This window comes from Balaenoptera borealis, assembly GCF_965194805.1.
Source record: "Balaenoptera borealis genome assembly, chromosome: 12".
Classification (NCBI taxonomy): domain Eukaryota; kingdom Metazoa; phylum Chordata; class Mammalia; order Artiodactyla; family Balaenopteridae; genus Balaenoptera; species Balaenoptera borealis.
This window is the reverse complement of record NC_138869.1, coordinates 84711321-84730982: the sequence shown is the minus strand read 5'-3', so window position 1 is coordinate 84730982 and position 19662 is coordinate 84711321. Positions and strand designations below refer to the sequence as shown.

The 19662-nt window shown below is 45.0% G+C and overlaps 1 protein-coding gene across 7 annotated transcripts in view; it reads left to right on the top strand.

The window, feature by feature from the left end:
- Nucleotides 1–19662, top strand: part of ELOVL5 (ELOVL fatty acid elongase 5) — a 69952-nt gene that overhangs the window by 28993 nt on the left and 21297 nt on the right. For 2 of the 7 annotated variants that reach the window (XM_082346282.1, XM_082346281.1), the window contains 3 exons: nt 2075–2111; nt 15834–15899; nt 19037–19224. In XM_082346282.1, coding sequence (XP_082202408.1) covers nt 15842–15899; nt 19037–19224 — 246 coding nt within the window. In that variant the 5' untranslated portion in view covers nt 2075–2111; nt 15834–15841. Of the gene's footprint in view, nt 1–2074; nt 2114–12791; nt 12873–15833; nt 15900–19036; nt 19225–19662 lie in introns of those variants that run through there. The other 5 variants (XM_082346280.1, XM_082346284.1, XM_082346286.1 and 2 more) reach the window with 4 other exon arrangements.

Genomic DNA, 19662 nt, shown 5'->3' with positions numbered 1-19662 from the left:
TCCCTCAGCTTGCTAGCTATCATTTCCCCCTAGTGGGACTGACTTCTCCGGAGGCAGGTGTGTGTCCTGTGGCTCTATGTCCCAGTGCGTCCCACGGTGCGGTGACTGTGTGCTCCAGGATCATAAAAGCAGCTGCCGCGAATTGAAGTGCCCCTGCATTGCCCCAGCGTTTCATATCATCTCATAACAACCCCATGGGGTGTACGCATCATTACACACGTGTTTAAAGTCCAGGGAACCGGGGTCTGTACAGCTTACCAAAGATCATATTACAGTGTTAAGTGTCAGAGCCCAGAGGGTAGTAACTCACATTATACATATTACATGAAATTATTTTCGTGTAGAAATAGTGAGAATCTATACTCATAGGCACCACTTCATTATGAGTTAAGTAGTTTAGGGCCCATCTGGAGATCTGTCAACTACTTATAGCTAGGGTTCTTAATTTGGGGATTGAGGGTCCCTAGGATTTTGGGGAGCCTGTCAGTTTTATCCAAATTCTCTGTCATCTGGGGATAGAGGGTCACCTTCACATTTTCTTTTTTTTTTTTTTAACCTTTGCTTTAATCATATTTTTACAATTGGGGTGGGATCCCCAAAAGGTCCAGAACTGCTAATTTCACATTATTTCTATGGAAATAGAATACAGAAAATAGAATTTTCCAGAGGCCAGATGACTAGTTTACAAAGTAACATCTGGAACACAACCCTTTTGTAAAGTAGAGATAATATGTTTTGATAACTTGAGGGAGTAAATGAATGAAAATGATTCACCTTAGAGACTAGGTTTTCTAAAAGTAGCAATTACGGTCATTCCCTTTCCCTCTCAAAACCACCCCTCTGTTATACACTGAACGTTTGTGTGCCCTCACCCCCCATTTCATATGCTGAAGCCTTAACTCTCTGTGTGATGATGTTTGGAGGTGAGGCCTTCGGGAAGGGTTAGATGAACCTTGACCTTGGTCTTGCCAGCCCGCAGAACTGTGAGAAATAAATGTCTGTTGTTTAAACCACCTGTCTATAGTATTCTGTTACAGCAGCCCAAGCTGACCAAGACACTCTTCCTTTCCTTCTCCAACCTGAGGGCATATATTAAATTGTTCATGTATATGAAGAAAATTATTGTGGAAAACCATAATACATTTTAAACATGTCACTGCTTCTGTAGTCCCGTTAGTTTTCTTCAAGTTAAGTGTGTTTATTTGGTTCTGTCTAGGAAAATGTGATAGCTTTTCCAAATCAAAGTAGGATATTATATATCCTTTTATATCTATCCCCCCCAATTAAATGTTCTTGTCTTGGAACATTTGTGGGGTTTTTTTTGGGGGTGGGGGGTTATTTATTTTTATCGGAGTATAATTGCTTTACAGTGTTGTTAGTTTCTGTTGTATAGCAAAGTGAATCAGCTATCTGTATACATATATCCCCTCTTTTTAGGATTTCCTTCCCATTTAGGTCACCACAGAGCATTAAGTAGAGTTCCCTGTGCTGTACAGTAGGTTCTCATTGGTTATCTATTTTATACGTAGTTTCGGAACATGTGTGTTTTTAAATGAGCTAAGAATGTGGATTCTAGCTGGATGATAGTTAGATTTCTTAGTTTAGGGGGAAGGACCACGTTCCCTATCTCTACCACCTACCGTGATGCCTTAAACACATTTGATGCTCACGAAAGGCATGTTGTTAAACAGTATATGCCGTTTTATATGCCTCAATTCTTTTCCTAAAATTTTCACCTGATTGACTTCTTCAGGAAAGATACCTTACAAGTTCTTTTTTTTTTTTCACACACACACACACACACACACACACACACACACACACACACACACACTGTATTTTATTTTTACAAGAGATAAATAGACTGACACCAAGCATTGTAAATGGATGACCAGAACAAAAGCAACAATGATTGCAATTACCAAACACGAAACACACTCATACTGTGTCATAATATTGACATTTAGTCCAGTAATCCTCCACTGTAACAGCTCCTTTACTTTGCAGTGCCTTACAAGTTCTATACATAAATATTTTTGCCCCTCCTAACTGTGTCCTTAATTTTTATTTTCAGATCTGTTAGTGTCGCTCCCTCGGTGTTCCAGCTGTAGGTGGGTACCTAATTTTCATGCTAATTTGATCACTGGCTTGCCTTTCTTCATTTTGTTACGGCAAAATGGCTTTTATGACAGCTTGGAGTTGGATATTGGTACTTGGGGAGAATTGAAATGAAAGGAAAATCTTGTTATTAGCCAGTCAGAATATTCATTTACATTAATGTGACTTGCTAAACTACTTGGAGTTCCACTAAAATGTAATCACTTTAGGGCCTAATTCTCAGTTATTTCACCTTTAATGGCTGTCAAGGGGGTTTTAAACACAGTGGCATGGTTGTTGAAAGTAGCACTAGGTGAAAAGGAGAAAAGCTTTGCTAGGAAGAGATCTAATCTTACTGGAGAATTTTGAGAGAGGGTTACAGAAGTCCCCACAGCCCTTGCTAGACAGTGTCTGTGCTCTGGGCAGCTGTGGGCATGGAAGGCTCCTTCCTGTCCTGAGGGCAGCAAGGCCCCCTGCAGGGCACAACTTGCGCCCACACTGCACACACCCAGGAAACCGGAATCACAGAATGGTAGGACTCCTCCACTTTATAAAAGTGCTTCTTCGCCACTTTCTGTTTTTCATTGGATTGATAAGAAAATGACCCAAAAGATGGAAGAAAGCAGTTTTTATTTTTCATAATGAAGTAAGCTTTTCTTCATATTTTTCATTTATCAAAAAACATCTAGAGGGCTTCCCTGGTGGCGCAGTGGTTGAGAATCTGCCTGCCAATGCAGGGGACATGGGTTCGAGCCCTGGTCTGGGAAGATCCCACATGCCGCGGAGCAACTAGGCCCGTGAGCCACAACTACTGAGCCTGCGCGTCTGGAGCCTATGCTCCGCAACAAGAGAGACCGCGATAGTGAGAGGCCCGCACACCGTGATGAAGAGTGGCCCCCGCTTGCCACAACTAGAGAAAGCCCTCGCACAGAAACGAAGACCCAACACAGCCATAAATAAATAAATAAATAAATAGAAATTTAAAAAACATCTAGAATCTGACAACTCAAAACTATTGATGATACCTAAAGTTTTCTATGTTCTGTGTAAAATAGAAAGCGGCACGGAAATAACGGATGGCAGGAACTTCTTATTTAAACCAGAGAGGCGTAATAGATTTACAGATTTATCCCAATTATCTATGCCTGCTCATCCATGGTTCTGTAAAATGGGATTGGGCGTTCATAGTTCAGCCCCTGGAACACTTCAAGATCACAGAATGCCCCCGAATCATCAAAGCTTTGATTTTATTCGGGAAGATTTTATTTGATACGTTTAATGATTTTCTTACTCTCTGAAAACTGGCCTATGTGAGAGGTATGGTCCCTTGAAGTCAATCAGAACATAAGGCTGGTCAAACAGTATTCCTGTCGCCTGAGTAGTCTGGGTAAATAAGCGTTTACTGGGAAGCTAAATCAGACAGCTCTGAAAATTAAAGTAGTGAAAACTCTAGCATTTAGGTGAAGGGTTAAGCTTTCATGAATGAGGTGATAGTTCACACTATTCCTTTCCAGCAGAACTCATTAACAGATGCCAAAAAGTCACAACTGTGTGTCAGTGGGAGGTGCAAGGGGGGCGTGAGGGGGTTGAATTTTTTAAAAAGTCAAATGCTTAGTCTTGTTTATTGGTTTGTTTTCCACTTTTGTGGATTTTTTTTTTTTAATGTAACTTGTTATTTTGAGGTAATTTCAGGTTCATAACTGAGAAATAACACAGAGATCCCAGATCCCAAGTACCCTTTACCCAGTTCCCCCTCCCTGGTAACATGGTGCAGAACTGTAGTTTGGTACCACAATGGGGTTGCTGACATTGTTACAGAAAAGATACAGGACGTTTCCATCAGCACATGTTGCCCTTTTATAGCCACATCTGCTTCCCTCCTGCCTTCACTCCATCTCTGACCCCTGGTAACTGCTCATCTCTTCTCCTTCTCTATAATTTTGTCATTTCAAAAGTGTTATATAAAGGGATTGGCTTTTTTCCACTAAGTCTAGAGATTCATCCAGGTTGTTACATGTATCAGAAGTGTGTTGCTTTTGTTGCGAGAAGTATTCCATGGTGTGGATGTACCACTATTTGTTTAATAATTCACCTGTTGAGGAGTATCTTGGTTGTTTCCAGTTTGGGGCTATAATAGATAAAGGTGCTGTGAATACTCACGTATAGGTTTTTGTGTGCATGTCAATCTTTTCTCTGGAATAAGTGCCCAGTAACTTTATTTTAATGATGGCATACTGTTTGTATGCCTGTACCATAATTTATGTAGCAAGTTACTTTTAAATGGGTATTTTTCTGCTGCTTATATCACTGATGACAATCTTATAATTAAATCTTAATGCACATCTGCTTTTATTTCCTTAGTATAAGGATTTCTACAAGTGAGCTTGAGCGTGCAGAATTTTAAAGCTTTTTGTTTTTAAGTATCTCTCATTTTTTAATGTTTATTTTTAATTTAGGTGCATCTGATTCCAGAGCATTTTCATTACCTCAAAAACCCCATACACGTCAGCAATTACTTCCCATCCTCCCCTTCCCCAGCCCCTGGCAACCACTAATGTACTTTGTGTCTGTATGGATTTGCCTATTTTGGACATTTCCTATAAAATAGAATCGTGTAATATGTGACCTTTTGTGTCTGACTTCTTTAACGTAGCATAATGTTTCCAAGGTTCATCTATGTTGTAACATGTATCAGTACTTCATTCCTTTTTATGGCTGGAAAACATTCCATTGTGTGGATGTACTACCTTTTATTTATTCATCAGTTGGTGGACATTTGGGTTTGTACCCCCCCCCCATTTTTTTGGCTAATATAAATAATGCTGCTGTGAATACTTGTGTACAGGTTTTTATTTCTTCTGGGCATATACCTAGGAATAGAATTGCTGGGTCATATGATAGCTCTGCGTTTCACTTTTTTAGGACCTACCAAACGATTTTCCACAGCAGATGTACCATTTGACAATCCCAAATGATGTATGAGTGTTCCAATTTCTCCATATCCTCACCAACAATTGTGTCTGTCTTTATGATGATAGCATTCCTAGTGGGTGTCATATGGATCTTTCTAAAAGAGAAAGGGCCAGAGCTGTTGGGGTAACACTACCTTGCTGATAGGTGGCCACTTGACCTACCAGCTACGGAAAGCTCATCCCGGAAGTGACACACCATCCCTTTTGCTGTGTTCTATTGGCCCTATACACAGCCCTGGTCCAATGCAGGAAAGGATCCCTGGGGACCACCTTAGAGGCTGCCTTCCACAGATGCCAAGTTCACATGAAGACACCTCTGTCCCCTAATCCAGGGAATGAAGCTGATAGGAAGTGGCTCAGTGTAGGACTGATAATAACGGGGCCTGAGCCAGAGCCCACCTCTTGGCCAGTGTCGGGATGCTTCCTTTTGTCCACCTTGCCTCCTTCCAAGCAGTACGTCCAGTTGGCTGTGGGCAGGTATGTGCTGTGAGTTCTGGCGTTGGCAGCCACTTGGTGGCACCTCACACGTCCCCAGCTCAGTGTGACCAAGCCCATGGTTACTAAATCCCTCTTGTGTCCCGAGAACAGCTGCTGGGGGTGACAGGGAGCAGGATAGACCCTCCCTCGCTGCGCTTCACAGGCCTGGCCTCCATTGACACCTGTCAGACTGGGAAATGCTGACAGAGGGTAAGGGGTCCCGCCTCCTGCCGGGGGCGGGGGGCGGGGAGGGGGGGTGGTATTCTTTATAACAACATTCCAGAGTGGACGAAGGGCTTACACTACTTCATGCCTGCTGGCTGTATGTTATATGTGCTGTGTAACACTGTGTTTAGAAGGTAGGAGAACTGATCTCTGACTTAATGAGGTTTATTTCAGCTTAAGAGATGATTCCCCCATCCCCCGCCCCAGCTGGTGGAGTTACAGCAAACAGGGAATTGTAACCTAATTTGTAGGAATGAAAAACATTTTCTCCTTGACCCCTGTCCTAGTCTAGACTCTGTCATTGTAATACAATACATGGATATTGTCTGCAACAGATTTCATTAGTCCCAAAGCCCAGTTTATATACACAGCAGTAGTTCCCCAAGAAGGCTGGCAGCTCATCAAAATTACCTGAGGAACTTTTCAAAAAAAAAAAAAAAACAAATTTCTCAGCCTCTTGACTACTGAATCAGTTTCTAGGGGTGGGTCCCAGAAATCTGTTTTTTAAAGCTTCTAGGTGATTGTGAGATGCGGACAGATTGGAAAACCCATTGATGTGAAACTGAAAGATGTGAAGGCATTCATTCATTCAGACTTTCAGCCAGTAGTCGGCAATCTGTCAGGCACAGATCCAGGCTCTGAAGGCACAGATGGGAACATCAGAGGTTCTGCCCTGAAGAGCTTGAAGCTTAATGGGGATTATGAACAAATGAGCAGATAATTGCAGTATAACTGACAATCACAACACTTTAAACATAAGCCTGTAATTTTATCACTGATTGAGATAGTGGAAGTGATGATGGGCATATGAAAATGAGGCCAAGGAGGACTGCCACCCTTTTCCCGCTGACTTCCCAAATAGGTCTTAATATGGAGATTTCTAAGGTCTCTTACCAAGCATCATGAGTGAATACAACTGGTTGTTTTGGGTTTTTGTGTTTTTTCATTTTGTTTGTTTTTGGCTGCGTTGGGTCTTTGTTGCTGCGCAGGGCTTTCTCTAGTTGCAGCAGGTGGGGGCTACTCTTCATTGTGGTGCACGGGCTTCTCATCACGGTGGCTTCCCTTGTTGCAGAGTGCGGGCTCTAGGCACATGGGCTTCAGTAGTTGCAGCACACGGGCTCAGTAGTTGTGGCACGCAGGCCCTCAAGCAAGCATGCTTCAGTAGTTGCAGCGTGTGGGCTCAGTAGTTGCGGTGTGCGGGCTCTAGGGCACGCGGGCTCAGTTGCTCCACGGCATGTGGGATCTTCCCGGGCCAGGGATCGAACCCGTGTCCCCTGCATTGGCAGGCGGATTCTTAACCACTGTGCCACCAGGGAAGTCCCTACAACTGATCTTTTAAAATTTTAATTGAAATATAGTTGATTTACAATATTGTATTAGTTTCAGGTGTACAGCAAAGTGATTCAGTTATATATTTTCAGATTATTTGCCATTATAGGTTATTATAAGATATTGAGTATTGTTTCCTGTACTATATAGTAAATCCTTGTTGCTTATCTATTTTACATATAGTAATTTGTATCCGTTAATCCCATAGTACTCCTAATTTATCCCTCCTCTGTCCCCCTTTCCCCTCTGGTGACCATAAGTTTGTTTTCTACGTGAGTCTGTTTCTGTTTTGTATATAAATTAATTGGTGGTATTTTTTAGATTCCACATATAAGCGATATCATATGATATTTGTCTTTCTCTGTCGGACTTACTTCACTCAGTATGGTAATCTCTGGATCCATCCATGTTGCTGCAAATGGCAATATTTCATTCTTTTTTTATGGCTGAGTAATATCCCACTGTGAATACAACTGGTTTTGTTTTTTAACTTGATAGTGTTATTTAAAATTAATTCTGCATTTATTCTCATGGATAAAGCCGTGTGAACTCAAAACCACTAATACATATTGTCACCATCCTCTTTACAATGATCTTATGAAGATGCCCCTTGAAAGGCCATACCGGGTTTTTTTTGTTTTTTATTTATTTATTTATTTATTTATTTTTGGCTGTGTTGGGTCTTCGTTTCTGTGCGAGGGCTTTCTCTAATTGCGGCAAGCGGGGGCCACTCCTCATCGCGGTGTGCGGGCCTCTCACTATCGCGGCCTCTCTTGTTGTGGAGCACAGGCTCCAGACGCGCAGGCTCAGTAATTGTGGCTCACGGGCCTAGTTGCTCCGCGGCATGTGGGATTTTCCCAGACCAGGGCTCGAACCCGTGTCCCCTGCATTGGCAGGCAGATTCTCAACCACTGCGCCACCAGGGAAGCCCCCATACCGGCTATTTTAAGAGCAGTAGGTTGTGGGGTGGGAGACTTGGCTTCAAACTTCGGCTCCACCCAAAGTCTGTGACCTTTGGCATCTCAGCCCCCTCTGCAGCTGTAGTAAATGAATGAACTCATTGGGCATCTACCATGTGCTAGTTGCTAGGAGTACAAAAGGCATGTCAGATACAGACTGACTTCTGCTCTGTGCTGATGGTATGAACACTGATCTTCTCTTCCACTCAGAAGTCAGTGACCAGTGTCCCCTTAACATTCCAGAGAATTTATCTAGAGACTCTTAAAAGTCTCCTGGATTTGCACATATTATGTCATCCCATCCAAAGTAGAGAATGAATGCCAGAGCTGTGAGGTGTGGATGTGGGATGGTTTCATTGCCCGTGGACTTTGCAGGGGACACCAGTCTATGGCTTAGCAAAAACTCTCATGAACATTGAATGTGAAATTGGTCAGTGCCAGAGGTCTTTGTAATGATGATAATAACACAGATAACGTTTGCATCTGTTGTGTGCATGCATGATTGTAAATATTTTACATATATTATTAACTCATTTAATCCCATGGAGAAGGCACTGTCAATGGCCCTTCTTTTACAGGTGAGGAAATTAAGTAACTGGCCCAAGATCACACAGCTAGTAAGTGGTGGAGCAGGGACCGGAACCCTGGCTATCGGGCTCCTGACCGGTGCTCCCCACAGGGTCTTTGCACACTGCTAACCACTTTGTTTCAGGAGGGCAGAGTGATGTCTGTCTCTGTCACTGTCGTTTTCCTAACGAGCAGTACTGTATACTGCTTGGCACATAGTAGGCGCTTGTTAAATATTCAGCTGCCTTTCCGATGACTGGTGGCATGAAGGGCAGTCACTCTCAGCATCACCAGGAGCGCAGAAGTAAAACCAGTCATGGGAAGGCCTGATCCCGGCCCTCGGATCTTTCACCTTGTCTCACCGCAGCCTCGTGTGCATTGATGAGTTACTGTCAGCAAAGCTCTTTGTGGGAGCAGAGCTCTCCACCCATCCGCAGCAGTCTGGCCTTCATCCACCGGCAAGGGGCTTTCTGTGTCTATATTCGCTTCGTCTTCTTCCAAATGACAGTGTGCTTCAGCCGAAGCCAAATGTCACTGGTTTTATTCTTCTGATTTCAAATGAGAATTGAGTCATCCAAGAGTAATTTTCTACAGTGAACCCCTCTCCAGATGCTTGTGGGGTAAGTGGGTTGGTGTGTGAGGTCTTTACTGGGGAAGAACTTTGATGATATGTTCTGTTCCTTAGCTCTGAATAAGAATTCCCCTAGAAGCTACTAGAGGCCAAGGGAGAGTCACTTGACACCTAACCTGGGACTTGGAGAAAAGGTGAAGACAGAATGAACAGAGAGGAAGGACCACAGATGATTCATTTACGAACAGAGTGGGTGTGACCCTCCACTGCTTTAGAAGAATAGAATGTCCTTCTCCGGCAATGGTTAGAATAGTGCTTTTCAGTTAACTGGTTGCAGCCAAGGAGTTGGAGGTGACGTGGGCTTCCCTTTCAACCTGTCTCATCTAACTTTTGTATAAGGGAGAACTTGAGTGTGGCAGCATTTACAGTCCCCTCCCCCGCCCCAGTTGTCCATTACACCAGAACGAGGGGCTCAGCCTTAAACCGCAGCGCTGACCTGTAGCAGGACTTGGTGGTGCCCCAGCTTTGCAGTGACTGGCCTGAAGCCCAGCTAGAGCTGTGTCCTCTCCCACGTGCTTGCTGTGCGGTAGGAGAAAATGACTCCATCAGAGTATTAACGAGAGTTGGATGTGCCCTTAGAATGAGGATAAGAGAGTATGAGAAGCCTATGGGGGAATGAGAGTAAGCATAGGTTCCTGGATTGTCGAAATGAGGGGACCACTGTTGATGTGGCAGATAATTTCTCCCGAGCCAAGATTTAATCCGGAGTTATCTTCTTTTTAAGTGCCAGCACTCTAAAGGGATTCTCTTGTCAACTTGATTTCATATCTGGAAGCTTGTTAGTGCTTAGATGTTTTTCCCCTTAGGGTCTTTATGACAGTTGTATATTTTAACATTTCTGAGCAGATGCGGTTATTTTCCTCCGCTCATTCCCAAGCTGATTTTCTCCAACCAAGAAAAACCTTTTTAAATGCAAGAAACGGTGTTGTGACTACCAAATTAAAGCACCATTTAATGTTTTGTGTTATTGGCAGCAACTTGGAATGTTCCCATGTCTGCTTAACAGGAGTTGACTGTTAAGGGGATGAATGGGTTGGAGAATAGAAAGTGGAGGGAGATTTCCTCCTGACCCCTGGGAGCTGGAAGCTCAGTTTAGCTGACTCATTTTTAGATGAACTGCGACAATTCTCAATGAATAAATAAATAAAACAGGACACGATGAGGAAGCTAACAGTAGTTAAATGTCTGCAGTAAACACATTTTTAAACCAAAAGCAATGTGACTTGACTGATTTCACAGGAAAGGGGGCTTTCAAAGCAAGCTGACTGCTCCCTGCCACCATTGCCTTGGCAGCAAGAAAAACCAGGGCTTGACCCTGAAAATAAATCGTCACTGCTAAGCTTTAGAGTCAGCAAACAGCCTGGTTGTGGGTTTAGGTAATTAACTTCCTTTACTATGATAATTTTTTAAAATCTTGCTATCCTTTAAAACAAATTTGCCTTAAGATCCCAGCACTTTTCACGTGCTTGGTAGCTTTCTCACTTTCTCCTGCTCCAGGTATAAATGGCCAATATTCTCAACATTTGCATTCTTACCAAGACCAGTAACTTCATCTTGAGAATCGCGGTGGGAGCAGCTCTCCTTAACCCCAGCGACCTTCCCTGTGGCCACCCCACCACCCCATTTGCTCACAGTTTGTTGTCTCTCTTGTGGGCCACGTGGAAAGGGGGGGGGGGCACTGGTTTGCCGTAAAGCTTGTTGTGTCTTATTTCAAACCTCCAGCAAATTCTGTGTGATACTAGATCACAGTGAAAACGAATGCTTGTTCAGCCTCACGCAGATGACTCACCTGGGCCTGCTCCTGCGGAGAGCTAACTCATGGACAGATGGATCTTCCACAGGAGCCCGGCTCTCTTTGGGGGATTCAGGTTTTGCCCTTTTGTGCCCTGTTTTCATCAGGTATTTCCGGGTTTGTGTATTCTGAGCTGTGGTAGTTTGAACGTTTCTCTTGAATTTAGGCCTGAGGCTCACCTCAACCCTAAAATATGTAGTGCACGTGCCAGGAACTTGCCACGGGTCACAGAACTAATCCTTGATTTAGATGAAGGTGTACTGAATGCTCTCTCATCCTCTTTTAATACAGGGTAATTGCTGGCCCTAGTTAATCATTTCTTTTCTTAGTGAGATACTTAGCATGAGGCGCAATTGTAATACAGCTGCATGGTTACCAAAAACACTCCAGAATTTGATAGTGGGAAGTGGCTTTCAACTAAGAGTGTCTTCTGGGAAATGTGCGTACAAGAGTTCTTTAAAATCTATTCTAATTTACCTGCCCATGTTTTCTGCCCTTATCCTGTTTTCACTGTTGTCATTTTCTGTGTGTGGCCCTTGAACTCGTGAAGAGCTTTTGGATGCTGTTGTGGTTGGAATTTTCCTTAATGTATCTGATTACTCCCTGTCGTGACCTGTCATTCTGGGAGGCCCCGCAGGTTGGGCAAGTGCCAGAGACTCCTGGTTAAAGAGGGTGGGGAGGGGATGCTTGGCTTGGTGTCAGCGTGATCTGGCCCCTGGGAGGTGCTGACTCTCCTTTTTCCTGTCTGAGTGTGGGGAACCAGTCACATCAAAGAATGGCTTATTCTTTTGCTGCGCTCAGGACCAGAGCTCCTCTTGCATGGGCCCAGCGCCTGGGCTTGGTCCCTGCTAGTACAATTGTCCAGAGCAGCTGTGTGCCTGCGTGGCCCAGCTCGCCCAAGCTGCCAGTAGGTTGGCTGGTTGTTAAGAAGTGACGTTCCCAGCCCACGTGCAGCTTGGAAGATGGGGATCTGCCGCAGTCAGGCAGGCCGCAGACCTGGCCGTGCGGTTGGACACCTTGTGTAAAGTGGGTCATGCCATTCCCGTGATCCCAGATCGCCAGGCAGAGTGTAAAGGGCTTTGCAGGGCCCCGTGCCTCTCCTGTTCCTTTAGAAAAGTACAAAAGAGCACAGCTCAGCCCACAGGCTGCTCAGCAAGTGCGCAGTTCGCCCAGCAGGGCGGGCCGGCCCGGTGGGAGGAGTTCACTTGCTGGGACCTTTTGTCCTGTTCCTGCCAGGCGGGCCAGCCCAGGAGCTGCGAAGGGGACGCGGGGATGGGTGTGAGTGCAGCTAAGGTGCCGCCTCCCCTGCCAGCCGGTGGCCACGAGCTCCCCGCACCGTGGGGTTGATTTCTGTGAACCCCAGTGGGCGGGGAGGGGAGGACAGAGGGGCGATGGCCCCAGGCCACTGCCCCCAGCTGGCCCTCAAACAGGAGTGCCCTTTCTCTCTGCTCTGTGGTCACCTTATCCGAGTGACGACCGCATTTTCCAAAGTAAATTTTTGCTCCATGATCCTATCCCCTTTACCCTGCTTTATTTTTTCTTGCTGACAGTCACATTACGTAACGTATTTTACGTGTGTGTTCCTGCCCAGCCTGGAATTTTGTTCCCTGCTGCACCCGTCAGGGCCGTCCTGCCTCTGCGCCTGGCACGGGGCAGGCGCTTGGTAAGCGTGTGGTGTGAATGAGAAATGAATCCATGGTATTAAGGGATCTGGACGTGTGGCCGGCTGGACAGGGACGCGGCACTGTGCTGCGATGATGAAAGCAAACCTTTGCTGGAGAAGCCTCCTGGTGACCGGTGTGAAAACAGCCCCTTCTGAGAAGGTCACTGGACGTGTCCAGTTGTGGGCATGGCCGGGGGAGAGGATGGGGAAAGCCATGAACGTGGCCACGTCCAGCCCACAACCAGGCCTCCGATTCCCCGGCCAAGGGCTCTGCTGGTTAGGGCCTCATGTTCCCCCTTTTCAACATAGACATTTCAGGAATTATGAGCAACTCTCTCTGAAAATTACTACTGTTGTGATTGTTTGGCTAGCTCTTTGACGTGTTCCTGAGTTTGATGGTGAAAAGTTCTGCAAGCCTGAGAGAATTCTCAAGCTGAGAAGAAATGTGGTCTAAGAACAGCTGGGCCGTTACTGACAGAAGCGTGTGGAGATGTTCCGTCTTAGAATGAGCCTCTGTGCTGCCGCCTCCTGCAGGGCTCAGGACGGGTTCAGATTCGGATTGTTCAGGACAGACGGCCTGTAACAGGCGTCTTCAGTATCACCACATACTAGATCCCATAGTCTCTTCTGGGGGCCTGCTGCTGGGTTCAGAGTGATTGGACTGAAATTTTACCTTGTGTTTAGCCAGGCGGCTTTTCTGTTGCCATGACGTCAGCGTTGTCATCTTTGTAACGATGGGTCATTTATACCCATTCCTGGGCCTCATTTTTTCCCTAAGTCCATGGATGTTCTCCCCCCACCTCCACCCCACAGGTCTGTTTCCTGTCATTTTTGAGCACTCCTTTACTTCTGTTTCCAGCTTTTCTACATCCTCCCTACATAGAAACCAAAACTGGTTACAGGCTCCTGTGAAAGGGCTCTTAGTTAAAAATGAGAATGATGTTCTTACTGTTTTCGTCAGGTGTGCTCCTGATGTTAGATCCCAGAATGCTGTTACTTGCTAGGACTTTTACAGCTTGTTGTTAATGCGTATATGCATCATTTCCAACATCTGCTTGTTGGCAGACTCGGTTGGTTTTGGTGTTCAGCACGTGCCTTCTCCCCCATCGTGAAAGTCTAATCTGTTCTAGGCCTCCAGGCGAGCTCTTTGTGTTTTTCCCTATTCGACAATCCTTTGTACACGGCAGGTTTAGTACGTTCATTTCAGCCTCATCTTTCATGCTCAGATAATGCTTCACGCTGACAGGTGCCTCTCTCCTGAGATGTTGTCAACTATCCCACCTTCCATCGCTGCCCCCTGGGGGTGTTAGGACTTGCATCGGACGTTGTGAGCTCACTGGTGGGAGTTTAGTGGGCAGGGCACACGGGCGCTGGCGGTATCCACTGTGGAGTGGACCCTGCGGCAGACACACAGCAGGAAGCCTTTATGGGAGGGCTTGCTGCGTGCCAAGCGCTGCTCTAAGGACCTTAGGGGTATTAGTGTATTAGATCATTTGCTCTTCTTAACAGCCTGAGGGGCAATTATTATTTCCCACGTGTTACAGGTAGGAGGCTAAATAACTTGTCCAAGGCCATATTACTATTAAGTGGAAAAAATGGGTTTCAAACCCAAATTGTCTGATAAGGAGCCCAACGTGGAACCTCTTAATCACCTGCCAGCCTGTCATGCTTTTCTGCCTGGTTGTGTAACTGTTGAATGACAAAGGTGGCATATCAAATGGTTGGCACTTGGGTGTGTGGGAGCTGGTGGCTTCCTGGCCGAGGGAGTCCGCGCCCTGCGAGTCTCCCCCCAGGGCAGGACAGATGCTGGAACGGAACCCTGGTCGCTGCTGCTTTCAAGGTGTCATGGATGGCAAATGATTAACTGCCTAGTTGATGAAACCAATTCTGCCTTTGCCCTTGGAAGCAAAAATATTTGTGGTTATTTCTATGAGAGTAAAAGACTCTGACAAGTACAGGTTTCTGGTAACTGACTGTACTGCTGAACTGAATGAATAAGCAGAACTGAATTTTCAGAACTCTAATGAAAAACTGATGAACTCATAAAAGTGAGTTTCTATGAGAGTAATGACTCTCATTATGAGAGTAATGACCAAGACAGTTAAACGTCTGCCTCCTAACTTTGAAAATCTAGTCAATACACAGATGAAAAGATGCTTCGCTACCCTGTAAATGTAAATCTTAAATGGGGGGAAGATAGGGAGTTATAAAGTCTTAAAGATGGAGGTAGGTCTGTAACCAGTGATAGGAGATCATCTCCAAGATGTTGTCAGTGAAACAAATCGGCGGTATTTTTCCAAGCCTTTTTTTTTTTTTTTTTTTTTTGCAGTTACCACAGTAAGAATATATTTCACATCACAGCTGAGTACATCATACTCATAAGTATGGTACAGTAACACTGAAGATTCACGACAGTATTCATTCTCACTAAGGGCAAAGCACTCTGATTATTATGATCAGTTTATTATTTCTAATGCGAAGTTGACTTGATCATCTATTAATGGGTTGTGACCAGCAATTGTAAAAACTCCCATTTGGCATGACTTCTTTTGTGCTCAAAAGAGAGAAATCTCTGGAAGTATACCAGTAGGCTCCTTCTAACAGTGGGGTGGAGGGATTGTGTTGGAGCAAAGTGATGAGATTTTTCTTACCTCCTCTTTTCATTTTAAATGTTTGAATTTTTTTTTACTATGGACGTGAGTACGTTAAGACAGTAATTAATAAAAGTACCCAGCAGGGGAACTGTCTTCTCCCTGTGGCGGTCCTGTTTGCCCCAGTGGGCTCTTCCCTGTCTGCCTCCTTTCTATCCAGCTCCATCCTTCTCCCCACTGAGATTTCAGCTTCACAGAGAGAGTTTTTACAGAGCTGAGAAAAGAAGCACAGAAAACTGGCGCTTCATTTATAAAGTGAATTCACGGGATTGTGTCTTTTCTTTTGATTTTCAAATTAGAACTTAGCCCATAGGTTACTTTTGTGAGTTTAAAAAGAAATTGTTTGAACATGAGGAACTTAACCTTGTCCAGAGCATGTTCCCTGAAAAGAATTTGTTCTTGTTGTTTTATGAAAAAATACAAAAAGCATTTTGAGTAGAGATTTAATCAATGTCTCTTTTTCTTAATAGGTTTTAAAATGGAACACTTTGATGCATCACTTAGTACCTATTTCCAGGCATTGCTCGGCCCCCGAGGTAAGGTGGTTTTGGGTTTTGCTCCCCCCTCCTTTCCCCCCGCTCCTTGTTACAGGCACATGTAAATATTGCACAAAGACATTCTAGAAAACATGAGCATTTTCCAATGATTAGACTAACGCTTTGTCCTGGATACCAGGGGCTTGGAGTCCTCTGAGGTCCCCTGGCTGCTGGGGCGGAGACACAGGTGCTGTGACCCTCTGCTGACTTTGGCTGGAGCTCAGGTTTGCTGTCAAGCTTGCAGCCTGAGAATGCCACAGATTTCACCACTGCTGGTGGCATGGTTTCCTCAGTTCTTGTTAGTCTCCAGCTGAAACTGACTTCCAAAATGCACTGCTGCAATAGGAGTTTAAAACTCTTCCCCTTTTACAATTCTCAGGGCTTTTTAATGTCCTTTTGTGTTGTGTCACGTCAATGGCTAGATATATACACCTGAGCTCTTTTGCTCATCTTTCATTACCTTTTAGGAAGTAGGTCAGCTCCATATTACACCTTCTTCTAATGTCATCTATAATGTCTTAGTTGTAAAGAAGGAACTTTGGGAGTTCCCAGGAAGATTCTTAGGAAAAGTGCAAGAGGCTTTTAAACAGATGAAAAGATTCTCAGTTTCACTTGTGTCTTTTAAAATACAAAAGAAAACAATAAAAGGAACTTCATCTGTTAGTAAGGCAGAGATGAAATAAGGCTGATACCATCTGTGGTAATAGTGAGGATGTGGAGAAAGAGTCTAACTTGGGGTAACCTCTCTGGAGGGCAGTTATGTTTTCTGTTGAAATTAAAATGCTCGTGTCCTTTGACTCAGCAAAGATACATATAAGGAAGGTGCTTAACAGCATCGCTTGTCAAAACTGGAAATAATCTAGAAGCCCATCCGTAGGGGACAAGTTAAATTAGTGTGCAGCCCTTGGAAAAGAACAAGCCAGATCTATCTCTCTGTGCTGGTGTTGGGACGATGCCTTCTTTGAGTGTTGCTGGATCAAAAATCCAATTTTAAATGGCTGAAACAATAATAAAAATTATTAGCTTACATTATGTGATCTGAGTTACTTCAGGGGCTCCGTGATGATACCCAAGAACCCCATTCTTGTCATTTCCTACCTTGCATCCTCGGTATGTCAGCAGCTCTGTCCTCAGGATAGGTTTCCCCACCTTTCGTGGTTGCAAGGTGGCTTCTACAGCTCTAGGCTGCACCTCCAGAGGAAGAGGGAGAAGTCTGATCATTTGCACGGTTTTAAGAACAAGTAAATTCTTCCCCAGAGCTCTTCACAAACTGTCATGTCCTCAAGAGTTCAGTGGCCACAGTTGCTCCACATGCTTATGTCTGAGCCAGTCCCCAGGGAGTGGGTTAGGTCTCCACAGTTGACTAGATCCCTAAGGATTTACCGCCTGGGGTTGGGGCCAGCCACCCAGGAAGTACTTGGATACTTGGTCATATAGAAGAATGAAGATCTGTGATAAAATTTAAAAAGCACAGTGCAAAACAGCTTTAAGTAAAAGGAAATGGGAGGTTTTTGTGGGCGCATTTATTGTGTTTGTGATTATGTACACATCAACGTTTGTAACAGTCTGATGTTAGTTGCTACAGAGGAACTTGTTTTCTCAGAATTGACGGCTTCCAGCCCAGAGCTGAGAACAGAAGGGGTTAGGAATCATCTTGTTAAGCTCACTGGGGCGGCCGCTCCCCTGAAGGGCTTCTGGGAAGCACAGTTCGGCAGAAGTGGCCACCACCTTAGCATCACTAGTGGGGAGAGGGTGGAGGGCGTCTCCCTCTAAAGCCAAGAGAAGAAACATGGGGAATTTAGGGTGTCGGCAAGAAAGGAGACTGACAGTGGCTTCCCAAGTGGATGTATGCTCCACTTAACCTATGCTTGTCCTACAAGGTCAAGAGAGAGAGTATTGGAGAGAGTAGCAAGATGGTCCAGCCAGGAGCTCAAAGAAGGGGCTGAGACACTGTCCCCACTTAGCTGCTGCTACGTAGAAGATACGGAGGTGAAACCAGCATGTGCCTCTGAGCTCCACAGTGGGGGGGCCGTGGAGGGTATGTAGAGTGAAGGGCTACAGGTTTGGGGGTTCACCGTAGCAGGATGCAGAGGGGGGGGCTGCAGAGATGGCTTCCTGGGAGTCAGCCAGAGGATGGAGTTGAGTCTTGCAGGGAACATATAACACCCAAGGGATCCGGCTGCCAGGGAGTTTGCTCCCAGCCACGGGAGGGCTGTCAGGTTGCCGCCGGCAGCGACTTGGAGTGAATTTTCCGTTTCCTCCTCCTTCCTGCCTAGGAGAGGGGAGGGGAGCCAGGGAGATCCCTCCTGTGCCAGTAATTTCCTTGAATCAGTATAGGTCTTCTCTCTCGAGCTTCTGTTCTTCACTTACCTGGTCATTGCTGCTTCACCCTCACTTCTTAAAATATCATCCCCGCTGCTGTTGCCCACGGCACTCGTGGCAGACGCTGCCTGTTGAATCAGAGACGATCACTGAGCTGGCTGAGTGGCACGTTTTCGGAGTCTGCGCAGACTGGCTGACACTGGGCTGAGATGGAGGGCTTTGGAGCTCAAAGACTGCCATTTCTAGGGTTTCCTTGTCCCATGCATAATTCAGCAAGCCTGGTTAATCAATCCAGTTAATGGAAAATTGAGCTTTCTCCTTGGTTTCTTTTTTTTTTTAATTTATTTTTGACTGTGTTGGGTCTTCGTTTCTGTGCGAGGGCTTTCTCCAGTTGCGGCAAGCGGGGGCCACTCTTCATCGCGGTGCGCGGGCCTCTCACTGTCGCGGCCTCTCCCGTTGCGGAGCACAGGCTCCAGACGCGCAGGCTCAGTAGTTGTGGCTCACGGGCCTAGTCGCTCCACGGCATGTGGGATCTTCCCAGACCAGGGCTCGAACCCTTCCTTGGCTTCTTTAAGATTCTTTGGAAAGGATTTTTAAAAATTATTTAGCAGAACCTGTGAATAATAACGCGTGTCGTTATTCAGAACAGGAATGTGAGCCTCACCTTGAGGCTGTATATTGAAGACAGTTCCTCTTCCAGTTGCTTTGTTGGCTTGGGAAGTTTTAATTAATGTTTGAATGTTTGAAAAACATTGTTTCTATTTTTGTATCTACTTTGTTAATCACTAAATGTTGTTTCTTTTAATATTTTCCAGATCTCAGAGTAAAAGGATGGTTTCTTCTGGACAATTATATCCCTACTTTGCTCTGCTCCATCCTATACTTGCTAATTGTGTGGCTGGGACCAAAATACATGAAGAATAGGCCGCCGTTTTCTTGTCGGGGGATTTTAGTGGTGTATAACCTTGGACTCACGCTGCTGTCTCTCTATATGTTCTGTGAGGTAGGTCAGAGGTTAACACAGCTTCCTCTCACTTAAATGTACTCGTGTCACTGTCCTGAATTGTGCTCCTAAGTGGAGAAAGGCAGCTGCATGGGGGGGAGAGAACAGGGAGGGCAGGTACGGTAATGCGTTTCGAGGATGTTATAAAATCGATGTTTCAAAACGCCAGAGTTATTTGTACAAATGTGCCTTCTGGGCACATCTATCTAAAATAGAAGGCTTTGCTATGGATTCTTTTGTTATTTATGTTCTGTATTATACTCAGAATTAAAATAAATATTTTCAGAAATACTCTTACGCAAGCAGAACACAGAGTAGAAAACGAACAGAACGCAAAAAACAGATCTGTGAGCCTTTTATTATGAAGCATTTAATAAATGCCTGGTTCTTGTTTGGAGGCAGCCGGGGAAGGAAGTGGGCAGAGTCTGCATTTGCTAT